Raw genomic sequence first — 19,039 nt, 5'->3', positions numbered from 1 at the left:
TCGAGATACGACGCGATTCCACCCACATTCGGCAAGTAGTATTTGGAAGAGAGCGTTTCGTTCGAATTAAACTACACGAAGTTTTGGGGATCCTAGTTGACGGATGTGCAAACGTTGCAACATGTTGCAACCTTCTCAAAAGTACTTCGCGCAATTTGAACCCGTGACAATTAACTGCCTCACCAACCAACGACGCGGGGTTTAAATATTTGCACACCGCATAAGAGCAAAGTGCAAGTCGCTGCGAGTATACATTCCTTAAGTTCGAATTCCTGCGAGTGCAGGCTGGTTTGAATAGAGCAACAGCTCGGTGCCGTCTCGACATCCTGCTTGACTGTCCTGTCGCTACTATTTGCTCGGTCTCAGGTACTTCGCCAAGGTGTTCGCTGGTCCCTTGTTATTCCGACAGAGACGATGACGACTGTATCGTGCCAAGGTACTTCTGCGAGCATTACATACGGCAGAGGCGGACGTTAATATCGGCTATCCAAGGATCGGCTCTGGAGTTTTTTCTTGCAATTGCGGTATCCGCCTCATCTCCGTTTTCAAAAGTCCGTGAATAATAATTCGCAATTAACCGCTTTGCTCGAGCGTTTTGCGTGGGTCCGTGATGCAGTTTGGTTCGTACGGTAGAGGGCAAGCATCGTAAATGACCGCGGTTGCAGTACGTGCATTGCACAGACCGGTATATACCTTCTCGTGCCATGAAAAGTAAAGTAATAATTACACGGTGCAGGCTGTGGAGTATGCAGTTACAAGGGTAAGACTGCTATTAATCTTATCTCGCCAGCCTCCCGATGCGATTGAAACACACGGAAGAACAATGCAAGAATTGGGGAAGTGTGTCACTACAATCGAGCTTGAGCCGTGATTCGCGGTTGGTCCGAGAGCATCGTTGTTGCATCTTCACCGCCTGCCTTTCAACCGAGACTCTCCGATCGCTTGACCTGGGCGCGAACTTGTAATATATAATACGTTGCAGGCACCGGACGCGTGTAGAGATTTACGTGACAAGACGATAAACGCACAATGCAAAGGACAACTTCGGGCGTGAATAATCATAAGCCCGGCTGTTCGGAGTTAATAGCATTTCTTTCTCTTTTTTATTCCCATTTTTAAAACAGTTACGACCACCGGTCAGATTTACGACTTACAGCTTAACATTTTCGACCGGCCCATCGCCCGTTCGAATAGCGCAAATTACTTACGGCTGCATTGAGATGATGCGGGTAATTAAAGGGTAGTAAAGGTAAGACATTGGTAGAAGAAAAATCGTTCAGCAGAATATTACAATGCGTATTCTGTCTTAAGTTGCTATCCGTTAGTAGGGTACAGGCTGATCATGAGCACGTGATTCGTTTTATCAATATCGAGGACTGGAGTACGTACGATTGATAGGAATATGATGTTTGTAATCGTACGACCCTCGTTCCGCAGTTGTCGTAAAGCTTAGGATATTTACAGTGGCGTTGTTATATACGATATTGTTATGGGAAAGTATAAGGAAGTGAGTTGACGCTCCGGCAATCAACATCCAGCATGTGGCAGTCCGCAAAGTGAAGACTTGACGGTGGGCAGAGCGAGTACCCGCAGCGATAATGGTGGTGGAGGCGGTGGTGGTGGTGGTGGTGGTGGTGGTGACGGGGATTCGTAAATTTATCAGGTTTAATGTCTGCACGTACGGTTTATTAAGTAGACTTCATGCCACGGCATCACGACGCCGTTACAAGTTACGGTGAGCGTAGGCAGGCAGTCGGGCAAGCATGAACCACTCATAGGTTGTCGACGTGTCGTCTTGTGAAATGGATCGATTAAAATACAATAGCGATCGGGCGCATCTCGCAGGGATTCTGCATCGCTTCCCATATCCCATCCGCATGGCATACAAGAATTAGCATCGACAAGAAAGCTACGAGGCCTTGCGCTGTTACATATTATCAGTTGATCGGAATCTCCGAGCAATCAATTGACAAACGTGCGTTTTTAACGCACACTAACAATGATATTCAACTGTAACCTTATTGGGTGCAGTTATATTTATAGTTGCCTCTATCGAATACCACGTTGCGACAGTTTATTCAAATCCACTTCATACCTCACGCCGGTATAATTTTCATGCACCGAATACGATGTGTAGGGAAAATGAAACCCCCCCCCCCCACTAATAGATACAAGCATTCGGTAACACACGGCATAGTAGTTTTACCATCAGCACCAGAGATCGTTTGTGATATGATTACTGAAAACTTGGTCGTCATTTCGGAAATTATAAGGAAACTAACGGTACTTTACTACTTTCAATGCATTCAACACTTAATCTTAAGTAGTGCAACGATTGATTAACCACGATTTCACAAAGTGATTATCTCTATCCAATGAAGAGAACGATACAATGATTTTGCTATATTTAACGTGCCAAATGCGCGATGCACTTGTAAATCAAGAATTATACAATGAAAAAACTTAACAGCGTCGGCATTAGGTTACACGAGGCGGAATACTTGCGCAACATCTCAGCGCAACATAAAAATGTTCTTCAATTTCTATTGTGTATTCTTGCTAAGGAATAACCGTTTATATTTCGCAATTGTCATCACGGCGATTGGTAATGGAGGTTGTTGCCCATTTAAGGCTAAGAGAAATTTATTGGATCACTATTACATTTTATTGAGGCAACAGTGAATTTATGGTCTGGCTCAACGCAGCTGTTCACGGACGTGACGATCGACGACAGACGCGTGTCGCGTGTCCGAGTCGAGAGACGAAAGCACCCTGCTCAACGACGCGATGTGACGCGATGTCCGCTTCGCACCGTGATTGGCGTCGAGATACTCTCTCGTCACTCGCGTCACTGATTCGAACCAATTACGGTTTTTAACCACTTAGCAATCTCCGCTTCTCATTTTCTATTTTGATGCAGTTATTTTTTTTTTCTTTTTTCTTTTTCTTCCACCAATCATCGACTTGACGCTAATCAATCTCCTTCAACTGATTACGAGAAATTTGTATTTTATCTCGATCCTACAAGCAATTCATCCGGAAATTAAGCGAGTGGTGACCAAGTAGTTCTGACATAAAATAACGTCTCGCGAACAGTGATCGGTAATTCGAGGAGCAGTCGATTCGACCGACTTAATCGAAGCAACCAATCAGCAAAATTGTTGAGTGCGATTTACATTCTAATATTCGGTCACGTTAAAGCTTATTGTTAGTGCCGTTGGTCGACGCAACGCGTCTAGAATTTCCGACAAATCATTTTGGAGATGTGCTTTCCCCGTTAAAGTCGCTTCGGTTGAACAAACGCAAATGTCCGAAGAGAATATCAAACAAGGTGTCACGTTGGGATTTGTAGCAACAAACCAACATTCTCGTGTTTACTCTCGTACAGCCCTAAGTCCCAGCAAACCGAAGTATAGGAACGGGTTCGAGGAAGCCTTTGCGCATTAGACGGAGGCGTTGGTGGAGAACACGCGACTCGATCGTACACGTATGTATATCGTTCGTACAGGCAATAAGGTATGAGTCACGGATTGTATTGCGTTAAAAGTCACACGTTCCATAACATTTGGAACGTATTTAACGCTTGACTAAACATTGCAAAGTGCTGCACTGCCACACGCGCCAGCATCACGCCGCGGATGAATTATCTCCTGTAATTATATTTTCATAAATTTTCAAATCTCCGCGCATGATGCAGTCGAGTCTAATTCAGTCCCTCCGCGAAGAGCAGCCTGAGAATGTAAACCTGCGAGAGTAAAATCCGCAAACAAATCCGACGTACCGCGTTTTCATTCGGCTTTGCAATAGTGGCCGTGGCCTTTTACGCAGGTGTAGACGTATAACATAACTTCCGCTATAAATCATCATTTCCTAGGCATTCAAACGACCGAATGTAAATCTTGTTCCGCGGATTGTGCCTGGTTTAAATGTTTCTGGTCACATGCAAATGCGGTCCTACGTGGTTTATTTTTCACTTTTCAAAAATCATTTTCTCATTTTACCAGTGCGTATAATCGACTTCCCGCAATTATACCCGGCTCTTATAATGATACCTCGATCTGCACAGTCCTGCTGGAAATGAAATTGGTACAAGTCAATTTTTTTACCCTCAAGGACTACAATTCGCCCAATAACAGCGGCGAGCCGATGTTGCGTCAAATTACACATTACAGGCTGCATGACCAAAATTGATCACTTACTGACTCATATCATTTTCATCCTCACCGGGTCACGTACGTAACGCACAGCCTGCAGAACGAGCGTGGCGAGTTGACGGGTCAGTCGGCCGTCTTCGACAAAACGGTATTCACTATTAGTGCGCGACGCGTTAAGGTGATGGAAGCTCGATCAGTGCCGTCGATTGCTGGCCTTGATCGTGACACGAATATTTCACTTCCTGTTTCGCGATAGTGTGTCGGAAAACATCGTTCACACTACGGTTACCCGCTTTCCTGCGGTTCTCGAACGATGGCTTTGCCATAGTTGCAGAAATACAGAAAAAAAAAAAAAAATAACCTCTCTCTACGGAAACCTAATAACCACTTGTCGTTCATCATGTGCATCAGGAATTGCACTATCAGACTTTCTCACGGTTGCGAAAATTCGTAACCCAACTCAAGTGTGGTCGAGATTCTATAACCCTCTCGTGTAAGACTATCAAGCTGGAGCTCCAACATGCTCTGGGGCATTTTCTTGCTAATCCGTCACAGTGTATGCGAAACTCCAAGGATAATTATTTCGAAACTAGTCGGCACGCGACAAATGTGCATGCCAAGAATTATGCATGCTTATTATCGGCGGTAGAAAAAATGGAAAGAAACCAGACGTCAATTTTCGCCCCAGTTTTTCCATCACCGATTCACTGAACCTTTTGCGAAACTAACAGTGATCAATTTATCAGACGATTGCACTGAAAAACACTACAAAGTACTCCACGTTCTATGTACTGGTTATCAGATGATCCAGTTCTCGACTAACCAGATTGACTGGAAGCAAATCTAATGCTTGTGAGCATAGTGGAGATACAAATCGATAAAATAAAACGCCGGAGATCAGTAGGTTAGAGAAAATACTTCCATTTCATGAAAATTGATGACCGTATACACTTGCCTAATCCGACTTGATAATGGATCGTCCAGACGACATGAATAGGCCTAGATAGATAGCTCTACAGTGATTTACATACGAATGAAAATTCTTGGCTGCGCGGTAGGTTGCACTGCTGGGAACCTTCGGTCGGTAGGATAAAAATAATTATGAACAGAGAATAGAGAAAAAAAAATAAAAAATTAAACAAAAAATCAAACGTCAACTCGTAAAGTATCACGATATACGGGGATTGAAATCGGAGCGGGATCTGGGAGATCTGTATCGATGTAGAACAGTGTGGCAGTGGTGCCATGGCACATAACACACAATGACTACTCCTTTTCCTGGTTGCAGCGAACGTCGTTACCTGTACGGTTTATACCGACGTTCGTTCGGGGCGCACTTGATACAGGTAGAACCGTAAATCCAACTATATCTTCAGGTAATTGTATGTGCGAGTAGCATACCCACACCACGTCTCGATATCGGACTCAGACGTGCAAAACACACATATACATGCGGAAAACGTTCAACTGGTACAAATTGCAAGAACAGCTCTCTGCTCCCTGTCGAGGTTATTTATTGAACTCATGGATCAACGGTACCTATTGTATCTTTATATTACTTGAAAACATCGGTGCTGCACGTATGCATCAGCTGTAGACCAGTATTTGCGGGTCAACACACACACACACACACACACACGCACACACACATTCACACGTTATACCGCGCAATTGCGTTCAATATCGTTGCCAGGCATAACGTCTGGCTCGAAATTCGAATCGCTTTGGCAAATCACAATTCAATATCGCAGCCTTAAGTTTCTCCTCTGCACTCCGCGCTTCGAAGCCACGAATTACATTGCTCCCAGAGTATCGCGAATTTTGCCTTCGGGCTGAACGTATCGTTGATGTACGATTCGCAAACGGAGAACGGATGACTTGTAGATGAGGGTAACACTAGTGTCATTTCCCTACGTAAGTCTCCATTGGCTATAACCACCACTTTCTGTTGCGAATCATAGACATACGCAAAGTCCGCGAATGGATGCGGGCAGCAAACCGACAATCAACCATCAACCGATCAGTTCAGTAAACGTACTTCGGTATACAGAAAATGTGAGGTTTTTAAGAAAAATTTTTACAGAGTGGTAACTTTCAATTCCTGCGGATTGTGGATCGTTTATTCTCCGTTATTAAACAACACGATGAAATTACGTGCACGATTGTGCGCAAATATCGAATACCGCGAGGGTTGCGCGTTATATAAATGAGACGAAGATTTCGTTCGTCACTTTTTTTTTCGCTTGTAGTATTGTGGTTTTTGTCCGACAGGTGCAAACTTCTCTTTCTCTCTCCTCAAGTCCATGTTGGAGAAAAAAAATTGGTCGAACATTTTTTAAACAGACTCTAATTACAGGCCACGTGAAACCAGTTTGCTAAAAACAGCCTGCCCCACCTATCGCGGAGCAGAGTGTGCTACCGAATATATATGAACCGCGTCTCACGTACGCCAGACAACGATCGTTTGGGCCTTGAAGCGTCACGAAACCTGCAGCGAAAGAAAAGAAAAGACCGATCGAAATAACTTGGAAATTACTGAAGAGTTTGTACAGCAAACGTCGTACCGTAGGGGCCGGTAAAAATAATGATACTAGTAACGATCATCGACATGGATATTGTGTGAAACAAATTAATGACTCGTAAATGACAAGGCTGAACGTGAGAGGATCGGTTCTAACCTGCTTGGCGTGTGTAAGGGTTAATTCTTAAGCCCCGACCTGTCAACCTGAATCAGGAGATAATGCTTCGATACACCAAAGCCCAAAAACGATCCACCTCAACAAAGGGCCCAGGGTATCTGTCACCCATCGTATATGACGAATGGGCCATGCCAGGGGCGCCAGATGTAAACATCTCCATTACGTTGCACCTCTTCGTCTCTTGGTCACGTTCACGCCCACGCGCATTCTCAACGTGTCCATATGGCCTCCTTGGTTCGATTATACCTCTACACAATATCCCTTTTCGACTGATAAATTCGAACCAACCACACAGCAAGGCCCCGACTAATCGTAACTGTTTTTCCACCATATCGTTTGGAAATATACTGTTCCAACTTCAGCGGTCACCATTATTAAAGGTCTGGTGGTCGTCGATCGCAGCGATTACCCGCAGCTTGTAGTTATGTGGTGACAAGAATTGTGGGAATCGACACGACGATCCGATGCCAATAACCATCGAACTTCTGCCGATAGTCGGTTTATGGTTTTCCATGGTAAGATCCTCGACACTTGCCAACGATCCATTCATTCATTTGCAAGCTCACGTTGAACCGTATGAACCTACAGATATTTTCGTCTCTTCTGAGACAATTATAGCCTCTATGAGAGGCGATCAGTTTCCGGGAAAATTGGGGGTGTAGATCTCCCGAAGTCTCCGAGAAACGGGCATCCGGTGCTCGTTTTCTTCCATTTCTCTTTGAGTCTGCAGTGGATCGTCGAGCGAAGCGGCGAAGCGAAGCGAAGACGGACTAGTTCCGTTGTCCGGATCTCTGTTGTGCGGGGGGGGGGGGAGTCGAAGCCCCGACGACGTAAGACGCTTGCAGCTTCGTTCTTACTACCCGTCGGCTCCGACGTGCCAAGGTCACTCGAGACGGCGGGCAGTTAGACGGACGGCCGGTATTCTTAGCTTTGGATCCGTTGATGGGTTCCCCGTTGACCCGTGGGCTACGCAGTCAATTATAATCAGGAATCGAGGCGATTAGTTTGGGGTTTATATATTCTTCACCCGCGGCTACACGATGAACAAAAACAAATTCTCGTAGAGCTGGTATAAGAGCGCCGCGATTAAAAAAAAGGGTTCTATAGATGAAAAGCTATCTCAAGTTATCGGCTGACAATTATACATGTGCACCTATAGAGTTCAGTGAAGAAGGTAAACGGTACCCTTTCGACAGCACGGTATGGATCCGCATTCCAAGATACATAGCATCACGTTGGTTTTACCTGTATAACGTCAATTAACGGATTTTCCATCACACCTTCGGTACAGCTTGTATAACGTGGTCGTGAATCGAATAAAAAGCCAGAAACGTCGTCGAGTTGCAGTTGAAAAAATGCTTCCGCATATTAGGCATTTCGTTTTGCGAGTAAACGAAGAACGATGTTTTCTCAACGGGTCGTAGAAACGACTCGTTGCAGAGTGTTTCAATAAATCAGCCGAATGAAAACGATGACTAAATCCATTTACGTCCCTTTTCTCCATTGTCCATATCCACCAGCGTGACTCGAAGATAAGTGCCAATCCCCACAATTCTGAGCACATCTCAAGCCTGAAGTACTGCAATCAAACCACCGTTCAAACGTTGATCGTGACTGCGCGAGTTTGATTTTTCCCCTCGACCACCCTCAAGGATGAACAGAGACGAGTGTTCCGCGTGAATTTTATCGACTCGGCTTCGATCACGAACAATGAATAGAATGCCTCGCTTCACCCCTCCCGGTATCGAGGAAGAAACACTCGGGTATAACGTAATGCGCATCGTCGCGTGGGAGGTGGTTGCACGATTGTCACGCCCTTACGGATCCTCCAGGTGACTAGCATTGCACTCGATGGAGTGACTGGCAGCGTGTTTGATTGACAGGTTGAAACGGGAGTTTCATACATCGAGCCGTGCCTGCGTGTACGATCAGCCTTTGTGCGAGGTAAAGTACGAGGAGTTACCTGCTCGCGATGATGGCAGACATTTATGCGAGTGAATGTATAGCGAGAGATTCTTTTCAATGGCACGTCCATACACGCGCATCGCAAGAGACGATCGACCCTTTGGCTGGCATACGCGAGCTGTTTATACCGGACACAATAATGGCGACTTGTTTGAATGTGGGAGGCTCAGAGGGGGGACGACTGACGTACGACAAAGCATGCAATGAAATTAGAAGTGTTTTCATCCTCTCGAAATAGAGGCGGTACGGCAGCTCGGTAAGCGTTTGGCCGCTTCGGCTTATCGGCATTCCAGACCAACTGCACCCGATGTTGCACCATCTTTTGACAGGCTGAATTATTTATAAGATTTATGGGATGAGGGTGCTGGGGGCGAATATTACTCTTGATTAAATGCTAAGCTTATAGGTCACGGTAATCAAGTATGAACTTCCCTCACCGCTGTGCTCTCCTGGGATTACTACCTGGTTCTTGGTCTCTGCCATAATACATTCCTCGGAGTATCCATCTGCAGAAATGTATTTCACGTGAATAGCGGTTCGAACGTTACGTTGAGATCATTACTAATTGCCAATTTCGAGCACACCTTATATGTATAGTCAGTTGAGAATTCAGCAGAACTGAATTCATTCGAGGGTGCCGTTAGTAATAAGACAATTGATTGTTCATTTCCTGAGGTCTACTGGAACGTTTTCCATTATTTTACCTATTTGACAAAGTCTCCTGACAATTTTTCTCTTAAAAATTACATTTACCGCACCTGATCGTAAGCACGTTTTTTTTCAATATAATGGTAATAATCAAACTACTTTCTCGGAGCATGTATACTATTCTATGAATTGACAGACGTATATATATTATCACAGGTGTATGTACATGAGTAGTAGGACTTATGATTGGTGGCAAAAGTGTCCTACTTACAAATTCATTTGTATGTGTGGCAGGTCCCGAGCTTTCATTCTCTGTTTTAATTAACTCCATAATGATTTGCCTAACCACAAGCGCTTAACCTACAGTTATATTTCCTAGTGACACAGAAATAGTATACGGCCCGTAAAAAGCACGGGACGACGTAATCAATTTCAGAAAGAAAAAAAAATTAACCACGACCGATTAATCTGCTTATTTGCAGAAAAATTGAATTATCGGGTTATTTTGCAATCTCAAGATATTTCCCGATACCTTTGATATTTCTATGCATCAGGTATACACAACTTCTTCAAAAAATTTCAAAGAAAATAGTCATTTGCGAGACAACTTCGTGTATGAAAAATAATTAAAAAATATTGTGACGCGTGTTTTCTTTCGAGTATTCTACGATTTTTCACGTGTAATTAATTTTTTTTTCCTGTCCGCTGTTTGCTTTGTGGCAAAGTGCCGGAAGGTATGAAAACAATGCCTGGCTTCACGTATTATTCAAATTAGATGCCATGGTACCTGCTGAATAATCCCAACCGTTAGATCGTAGATGTATTTGTATACGACATAGAGATTCCCCAACAAATCTACGAAAATGACACCTTCGGTGCTTGTGCAACCGAATCATTCGATTCCATGAGTTGATCGGAACAATTTGTTCAGGCCCAGGTGCGCACTGTTAAAACTGTAAACTAGCGTCGCAAGCTTACTGTAGAATCTCTACAAATTTATAACAAGATTGATGCATTTCGCCACATTTCATTTTTGAATCATACAGAATGCATATGGAATAATTGAATGACAGTGTCACTGTCGGTTCATTGAGGTTCTCGGTGAATCAGATTAGATCAATTAGTACAAAGGCTTCAAGTCGGACATCGTCCACTTATCGAAAACCATACTAGATTAACGAATCAAATTGTCGTTTGGATTTGGTTAAGAATCGTTTTCATCAATTACCAGTTTCCGTTGATCATGTCAACAGCAAACTGATTCTAGAGCAATCTATAGAATTCGGAAACACTATTTCGTCACACAATTTGACTAAAATACATCGCTAACCCTTTTCAATAGATAAAAAAACTAGCAGCAAGTGTACTTTGGTAAATATAGTTTTTATACGCGGTATTGCGATACATGCTTGTTGTATTTACAATACAGTGAATGAGAATAGTTTGTGCCTTGTATTTATATCTGATTACTTAATACCACATGAGCGAGAGATCTATTAAAAGTATACTCGCAGTATAATGATTACCTGCTGAATTGCTCTAATGCGTCTACCATTGATAAAGAAAAGGTTGGCTCTCAACGGGTCTGTTTAGATACACTTTGCGGTAGTCACTAATCACCGTAGCGTGTCAAAAACTACGGCGTTTCAAAGGAGTTAAACCTGCAGTAGCCAGGAGATTAGGCTTTGAATAGTTACGGAAACATACCTTATACACACATATGTATACATACACATACTGAGATTAGCGGACCGGTCGTAAGTGATCGTCGGTATTTTATAGCATGGAGAACATACCTTTTACCGCTTAGAAATCGTATACACACCAACCTACAGGTGTATATACGTATACAGACGATGCCTGTATATACACCCGTATAGCGTAAAACTACGGGTACCGTTAGCACGTTTGAATTGAATAACAATCACGTATAAATTCGAATGTGGGTAACTCGCAATGAGTTCTCAGGAGCTTATAGCGTTTCTCTCCGAACATAATATTATTTACCCGCCTATTCATGCTGCGTATTTCCAGACGTGGGTGTGGGTGCACCAGCCTTTACGTACAGGGCACGTATAATGGTACCTCGGAGACTAATCCTGACACGGAGTGTACCTGCCGCGGACACGGTAGCTCCAACGAAACTGCACCATTGAAATTCATCCAGGCGAACGGTTTTGCATGTAACGCATTGTTTTCAGTATACACCGAGTGTCAGGAACCAAGACTACCTAACAGTTGAAATAACGCTTACGTGCATTAACCTATGAATAAGTAAACAACGCCACATGTTTCGTCACCATTATGTACGTAAGTACGTCTCTCGCCTCTCGGAGACTCTCGTATCTTTTAAAAGTACTCCTGTTGTCTAACCGTGTGAACAACTGTGATTGAACAAACGTCTCCAGGTTTGTGGAGACCTTATGTTCAAATTACTCTTGAAGTTCGGATTTCTTGCTGTATTGAAATCTTTTTCCCTTCGTAAATTGTACTTTGTCCGACGTTTCCCACAGTACGAGGAATTGTTCGATACCGTTTACTCTATTGGTCTATTGCGGGAAGAATGCCCGCAATTTTGAAGCCAGCCGCTTGTGCTATCTCTGCAACTATTCTAACTATTCTTTACCACGCAAACGACTATACACATATTATTCTTCACCTTGCTCGGAAAGTTGGCTTCTTGAGTGGCCGGACCATAGAACATCGACAGAGGAATTCTGGAGGAACATTTTTTCCCAAACTTCAATCTCCTCACTAATTCTCTCTCATTTTCGGTCGAGAGTCTTCCCTCGACGATGGTGTCGAATCGTTTTATTTTTTCCAGTCCCCCTCCTCGTCTGGATGCTGGAGTCTAGTGTTACAGATATTTTCTAACGGCTACAGTGGCCATGGTGAAGAGCTGCGGGATGAGTTTAGAAATTCGTGCGTGGTATAACGATGTAATTTTTTACGCCACGAGCTCCGGAGGGGCTCGGCGCATCCGAGATACACGGTAGAAAAACGCGTCACACCTCTACACGTATTCTCGGGACGTCTGAAGGGAAAATAGTAAAAAGGTGGACTGAGAACCTACGGAGCCGAGGCCCGAAACTTGAAAAAAAGGTGTTGACTGAACCACGACAACGCTTACGAGTACGTCGACCATCATGCGTGTATCTCGAAAACGAAGAACTGCGACGCCTTTACCTCCGGCGGGTGAGGGAAAGTAATGCATGTGTTTGAAAAAAAGAAAAAATTTAATAAGAAATTATCCTCACGTTCGATGGGGTTTGGAACATCCACTTGGAATTCTTTTAAAAAAGAAGTTAATTGATAAGATAAGAATGTATCATTACGATGTTTCACGTAGGTTGTTTGACCAAAAGTCGATACCTCGGATTGATATTATTACGAGATAGTCATAGATTGAATCATCGGCAAATCATTACATATTCATAGGCTTCAAAGATTTATCCAAAAACACAGAATTAGAAATCATTGGAATTGTGAAAATTGGCTTAGGTAATGATGCTTAATTTCGAATCACTTCAAAGTTATTGAAACTCTATATTCATTAGATTTCACTCTACGATGGCTAATTTTATTCGTAAGACTATTGTACACAAATTTACTGAAACAATTTTTTTCATCATGCAGGAACCGCTAAATATTCAATTTCACAAATTTGCATCGATATTGATTATGATTTACAAATGGCAATGCTGTAGTACCTGCTGAAAAAAAACTCTGAAAAAAAACCACGGTCTTTGAGGAAAAAAGTATTATGAATAAAATGTGCATTCTCGGAGTGAAATCAAACGAATCTATTATATTCTTAATAATTTCGAAGCGCTTTGAAATGACGCAAGAATACACAAGCTCATTATTTATAATTTAAGTATTTTCTATTTTTGTACCTTTAAAAATATCTTTGTAGCTTAAGTATACAATAATTTGACGAATACTCAATGTACGACTACCTTGTAATGACATTAATAAAAAGCATCGATTTTCGGCGAACAAACCTCCTTAACTCGGTTCGTAACTGAAATTTTGATAGCAAATCCTTGTTCGGCGGTAATGGTTTACAGCTGTTAGTGATACAAGCGCAATTTATCAGAGCACAAAACGATGAACTCCGCATCGGTGGTGTGCAAGCATCTTATTAAGACTCGTGCCCCCAAGCTCGGTGCAACGTAGTATTGTCAATCAGCGTTCCCCACTGATCGGTGTGCTTAACTCATTGTTAGCGAGAATTGCATCGATAAATCCTCCTCGCTCGTTATTTCCCATTACGACCGGCTATCAACGATATGCATATATGTATATAAGTATGTTGCAAGTCGTGTGTGTCGACTGGACGTTATTACACGCGTTGCTGCACCGGACCACGCGCTTATAGATCCAGCTCCGCAACATGTTCGTTCGCTTTTTGCTTTTACCTTCACATGCCGATACCTTTTTGCTATCTCAAACATAACAATGTGTATGCGTGATTTGAGATAAGATGTAATATATATTTGATCGGTTGCGGCTGATGGTTCATTCGCTTCCTTGTGAGAAGGAATTTTTTCATCGCACTCAACAAGGCAATAATTATTCCTCTTATTGAAAAATAATGCGCTAGAACTTCTGTCATGAACTTCGGTGTGTATTGTCTTTTAGAAAATTGATGAATATTATTTTTTTTTTTCAAGTATTCTCTACAGTAGGTGACGAGAGATCGTCAGGAAACGTTTCAATTTTCAAATAAATAGCAGAAACTTACCTCGCACCTGGAAGTATCCAATATCTCGACTTCAGTGGCAACGTTATCAATAGTGACACTGTGGCGGTAGAGGAAATCTGCAACATAATATATATAATAAGCGAGAGTGCAGGATTCCGCGCTGAGTACACGCAGGTATAACCATTAAAATAAAATAAGAAACAATATAATTCACTGCCCATAATAGATTACCCTCTCAAGTCTTATAACCGATCCTTCGTTTTCTTAGTTATAAATCTTTTAACGCTAAGCAAAGCATCATCGACATCAGGAACTTTATGGTACATGGAAGGGGTTTTAATGGATGAAACGTAATTTCCTTTAGGGATACGCAAGGAGCACGGAACGATGGACGATAACTTTTTACTCGCAGTATGAAGAAGACTTATGGTTATCTATTTGAGCTATTTCGTTGAAGCGGCACTGTCAGTCAGTTGCTCAAGTTATCCGAACAAAACAGTGTATTAACAAAATATGCACGAATGTAAGAGAAATGTGGCTATTGATGGTGCCGCGTGAATTATCTCTCAAGTTGAATGTCCCAGAGACGTACTTTATATTTCTACATATTATCGGTTTTTGAACCATCCGGATGATTCCGATACACGCGCGTCTTACACCGCGTGCAAGCTCAGGGCGGCGCGCGTGGTTATTAACGAAAATTTAGGTCATCCCATTGCAGCTCGCGTTCACAATGATAGCCGCAAGGTGACACCATTTTTTCCGTTACGCGTTACGTTATGCATCGAGGCTTGAGCATCGGGTAAACGTTAATTACTACCGCGGCCACGCGCTCCGGGGTCATTTCGACCATCCGGAATACGTGGCGTTGATATTCCTACGCATACGAAAATATAACCTTAATTATCCTAATTGGAGCGTAACGCATCTTGTATGAGAATTTTCTCCCCCACTTACCGGACGTTTACAAAGTATTTACCGAAAATAACTGAATGTTAATTACGTATGTATATGTATATATAGGTTGGAATGAATTTCTCCGTCGTGTCTCCGAAGCTTTGCTACACGTCGCTATTTTAATGTCGGCAAGTTTTGATCGAGCGATGAAACGACGAGAAGGTAACACAGATGGAAAGAAAGCTAGAAACTCAGTATTGGCAGTGATGACGTATTTTAAGAAGCGGGTAAACTGGCTAAACGAATCGCAAAGAGATGGTTGCAAGTCGATTAAGCTGGCGAAGGCCTTACGACTTAATGCGTGCCCGGGTATGAAGACGGACAGATTATCCATCGGCCGCATCGTAAAAGTAAAGTAGAAGCGAGGTGCATGCAATACGTTTGTATTACACGTTATGTGTAAACGTGGCATCCGAGCGCGACAGTTTGAATCAGCTGCGCTATCACCTCAGCCAGTACGAGTACAGCTCTGCCATTAGATCCGATCTCAGAGTAACTGAACTTTCGCTCCGTAAAGTCGGACTGTGAGGATCGACAATGGAAGGGTCGTTAAAGGAGGAAAATAGAACAACGTTTTACTCAAGTTTAAAAAACTTAAATGCTGTGAGATTTCAAGAAATTAGCGAGGAGCTCGACAGCCCTTTTCCAATACTTCGTACGTGGTGTTCAAAACCAATGTGAAAAAGCTCTTTTTACTCCAGAGCAAGTAAATTACCGGAGAAAACGCGGCTCCTTTTTACGCCAATCCATTCAATCGCATACTATCAAGCATTTCCTTCGTACTGGGATTCTGTTCATCGTTCGAAGAAAGACGAAAATGAAACAGCATGAAAGGAAAAAGCGAATCAAAAATAATCAGGAGTGCGTTGCCATCTGTCAGCATGATTTCTGCGAAGGCAGCAATTGCAGGCAAGAGATGCGCGTTGAATTCCGTTATCGCGTCATAACGAAATTACTGGACTGAACTTGGTTCAGGCACCATACCGCGAATTGTATGGAGATACGAAACCGCGAAGCCCGTCTGCAATGATATTTTAATTCAACTGTCACCGTTATTGCAATCGCGGGGAGAAAGAAAAATAAAAGGTGCAATAAAGATTGCGGCGCGGGTCCTTCGTACAGCATTGGCGTCTCTTCGCCTCGCAGTTTTTCCCTTCAACGGAATCTCTCGCCTATATTTCATTAAATATTGAAGGAGGAAAAATAATTTTGAAAACTCCTCTCTCGTTGACTGTGCAATTTCGCGCTGTGAAATTGCACGGGCAGAAGAGATATCCGTGGGTGACAAGATTTACTCGACATCTGCATAACGCGGCTTCGCACAACGGTGTGGGCGGACAATATGTACGGAAGTAATCCGGATATGCTTAACAAGGTACAAGAAACAAGATCTTCCCTCGTTAGATTAAGATCGCACTTACAGAAACAAGCAAATAAAGACTAGTAGTTATATTATATTACTCTGACCAGTATCCGATATCCGCAGTACGTGCATGCTGCACCAGCCGTGCTGGGATGCATGTGTGCCGCTGCACTTATGTACCTACCTAGGTGTATATCCACGGTCGTTACCTTCGTGAAAGTTTTATTACCAGACAATGGTGGAACACAAGCGTGAGATTTTAAACGGACGACAGGTTGATTCGCAGTAAAATATATCGTTGGCAAAATTTCAATCTCTTGACACGGTTAGAAAGCGATGAATTTCTGGCAAATATGACGCGCACCACTGTCGTTATTCGGATCGATCTCGATACTCGAAGATATGAGGCAACCCGGTGTAGCCGAATTGCCATCAATCGTCGCACAATGCTCTTTAGTTCGACCCAATTAATGACTCCACTGTAACGGTGGAAAGTCAAACGGAAAGGCACAATGGTGCAGCCTAAATAACCGGTAACAAGCATCCTAAGAACTCGGGATCTCTCACCGGGAGGCTGCAAGGAATATGCGGCCAGCAGTGAAGACCACCGATTTAATCGTTTTCTTGATAAGGATCACCCACGTGGGACGCGTCGAAAAACGAAGACCGGTACAAGATTTGCTTTCGAAACAATAGTCATAACGTTTAGGTGGGCGGGATTCTGTTTGAGGTTCAGGGGAAAGAAACAATAAATAAAGAGAATCGTAAGATAATTAAATATAAAATTCGAGGAAGAAGAAGAGAGAAGAAAACAGTCGTGTTTACATCGTATTATAATAGTGTACACATGCAAGCACAATACAGACCGAAGGAAATGTGTAAATTGCGGAGAAAGTGTGGTTTGTCTTGTTCATTTTTCATCCTAGAACTAATATGTAGATATTTCTTGTTTGCCGCGACGACGATAACGAGAAATTACGTGGGTGTAAGCGCGAGGAGAGGTTAAGTACCCGTTTGAAGCGTTTGTTAATCATGTAACGCTATCTTATTATACATATGCGAACGAAATGTTTTCCCGACTAACAAGGCAGTTTCTCACTTGGCATATTACGTCAAACTTGTTGAAAAACAAAAATTCAGATGCAATTTATTCACCCAATGCACGGAGAACGGATCGGAGAGAGGATGCCTTCTCCAAGTACACTAGCTGCTGCAGGTATACGTATGTGCAGGGGATTGAAACGCGACGTGATCTTGAACCTTGTAAAGTCGTATACTATACACGGTTGGACATGCGCGAGGTATCGATGCGTCAGAGCCGAGCCACGTTTTACCTAGTCGATCGAGCAAAGGGCATAACTAAAGTTCCTCAAGCGTGATTGAACTATAAAGTATGGTACGGAAAAAAAAGAGCCGGTTATACGATGCGCCCTGCAGACCGCTCGTGCGTAATTTCAATTGTACGGTGTGCAGGAAAGTACAGGAAAATTGCAAAAGTGCGGTGCCAAGCTGGCGTACGCAAATAGATGCAAATACATCCGGATGTCGGATAAGCGTGTTTGCTCGAATAGAGACAACGGAAAGTAAAGTCCAATAATTGGCTGGTTCTTGTCGATCAGTCGTGGACGGCGCGTTCCCAGCGTCCAGATCACAATGCAAACTTCGCTTTCTAAATCATTACCTAGAATTATTCCACGCAATAAGCGGAGATGGGAGAAATTTGCATTGTTAATCGAGATCGAAATAATAGTAGATCTCGGGAGGCTGGTACACGCGGTAACGTGGTTCTGTTACACCGTCTGGGCAGCTGCCTCACTTCCAAAGCCGAAGATGAAAAGGTTCGGTCTCGTTTCTCCTGCGCAGCGCGGAGTCGAAGCTTATAGAAGCTGCTCGCGAAACGAAAAACGCAACGTTGATCCCTCCTCGCACCGTAGCAATACGATACGTATTGGAGAATCGTATATCGGCAAAGGATTAGCGAAGCTGCTATAACGATCGATTCTCCAACAAGGAGATTAAACTTTTTCGATCGCGTTGCAATCCTCCGGCAAATACTCAACCGAGAGTCCGGTCAATCGATAAGCAGTTTCTCCACACTCGAATGATTCCAGCCCCCTGGAGCACTCCGCACTGTATGGCGGTCCGAGAGCTGTAATTGCTAGGTCAAGAAAATCCCCGGCCTACGCCTCGGCGAGCTGATCGCTGCACGAAACCACGGGGCGTTGACACCGGGGCTTCTTCCTCACCCTCGACGCTCCCATAGGCATTCCGATTTTTCTCAAAACACTCCGAAGGCGTCCGCATCTACACACCGAAGGTGAAATAATCACGCGCACGCTACGCGGCTGGATGTTTCAGCATCGAGGCAACGCTCAGCGTCGGTTACGGATAGAAACGCGAAGTGGAACTTCGTCGGCGTTGATGTGGAAGCGAAGAATTAAACCCGGTCGAACACTGGCGTCCCGTGGCAAGTCACCCACTGACCCAGAGGCGCAACCAGTTCTTGGACAATTGCAATTACGGATTGACCAATTACTCGGCCGGC

The 19,039-nt window shown here is 43.4% G+C and overlaps 1 protein-coding gene across 1 annotated transcript in view; it reads right to left on the bottom strand.

Annotated features, from left to right (window-relative positions):
* The window catches only part of LOC124300003 (ras-related and estrogen-regulated growth inhibitor-like), a 43,616-nt gene that overhangs the window by 12,945 nt on the left and 11,632 nt on the right, over nucleotides 1-19,039 (bottom strand). Inside the window, exon 3 of the mRNA XM_046753595.1 lies at nucleotides 14,214-14,290. Within this exon, the coding sequence (XP_046609551.1) occupies nucleotides 14,214-14,290 (77 nt within the window). The remainder of the gene's footprint in view (nucleotides 1-14,213; nucleotides 14,291-19,039) is intronic.

Source organism: Neodiprion virginianus, chromosome 3, assembly GCF_021901495.1.
Source record: "Neodiprion virginianus isolate iyNeoVirg1 chromosome 3, iyNeoVirg1.1, whole genome shotgun sequence".
Lineage (NCBI taxonomy): Eukaryota > Metazoa > Arthropoda > Insecta > Hymenoptera > Diprionidae > Neodiprion > Neodiprion virginianus.
The sequence above is the reverse complement of the archived record's forward strand: the minus strand, read 5'-3'. Positions and strand labels throughout refer to the sequence as shown.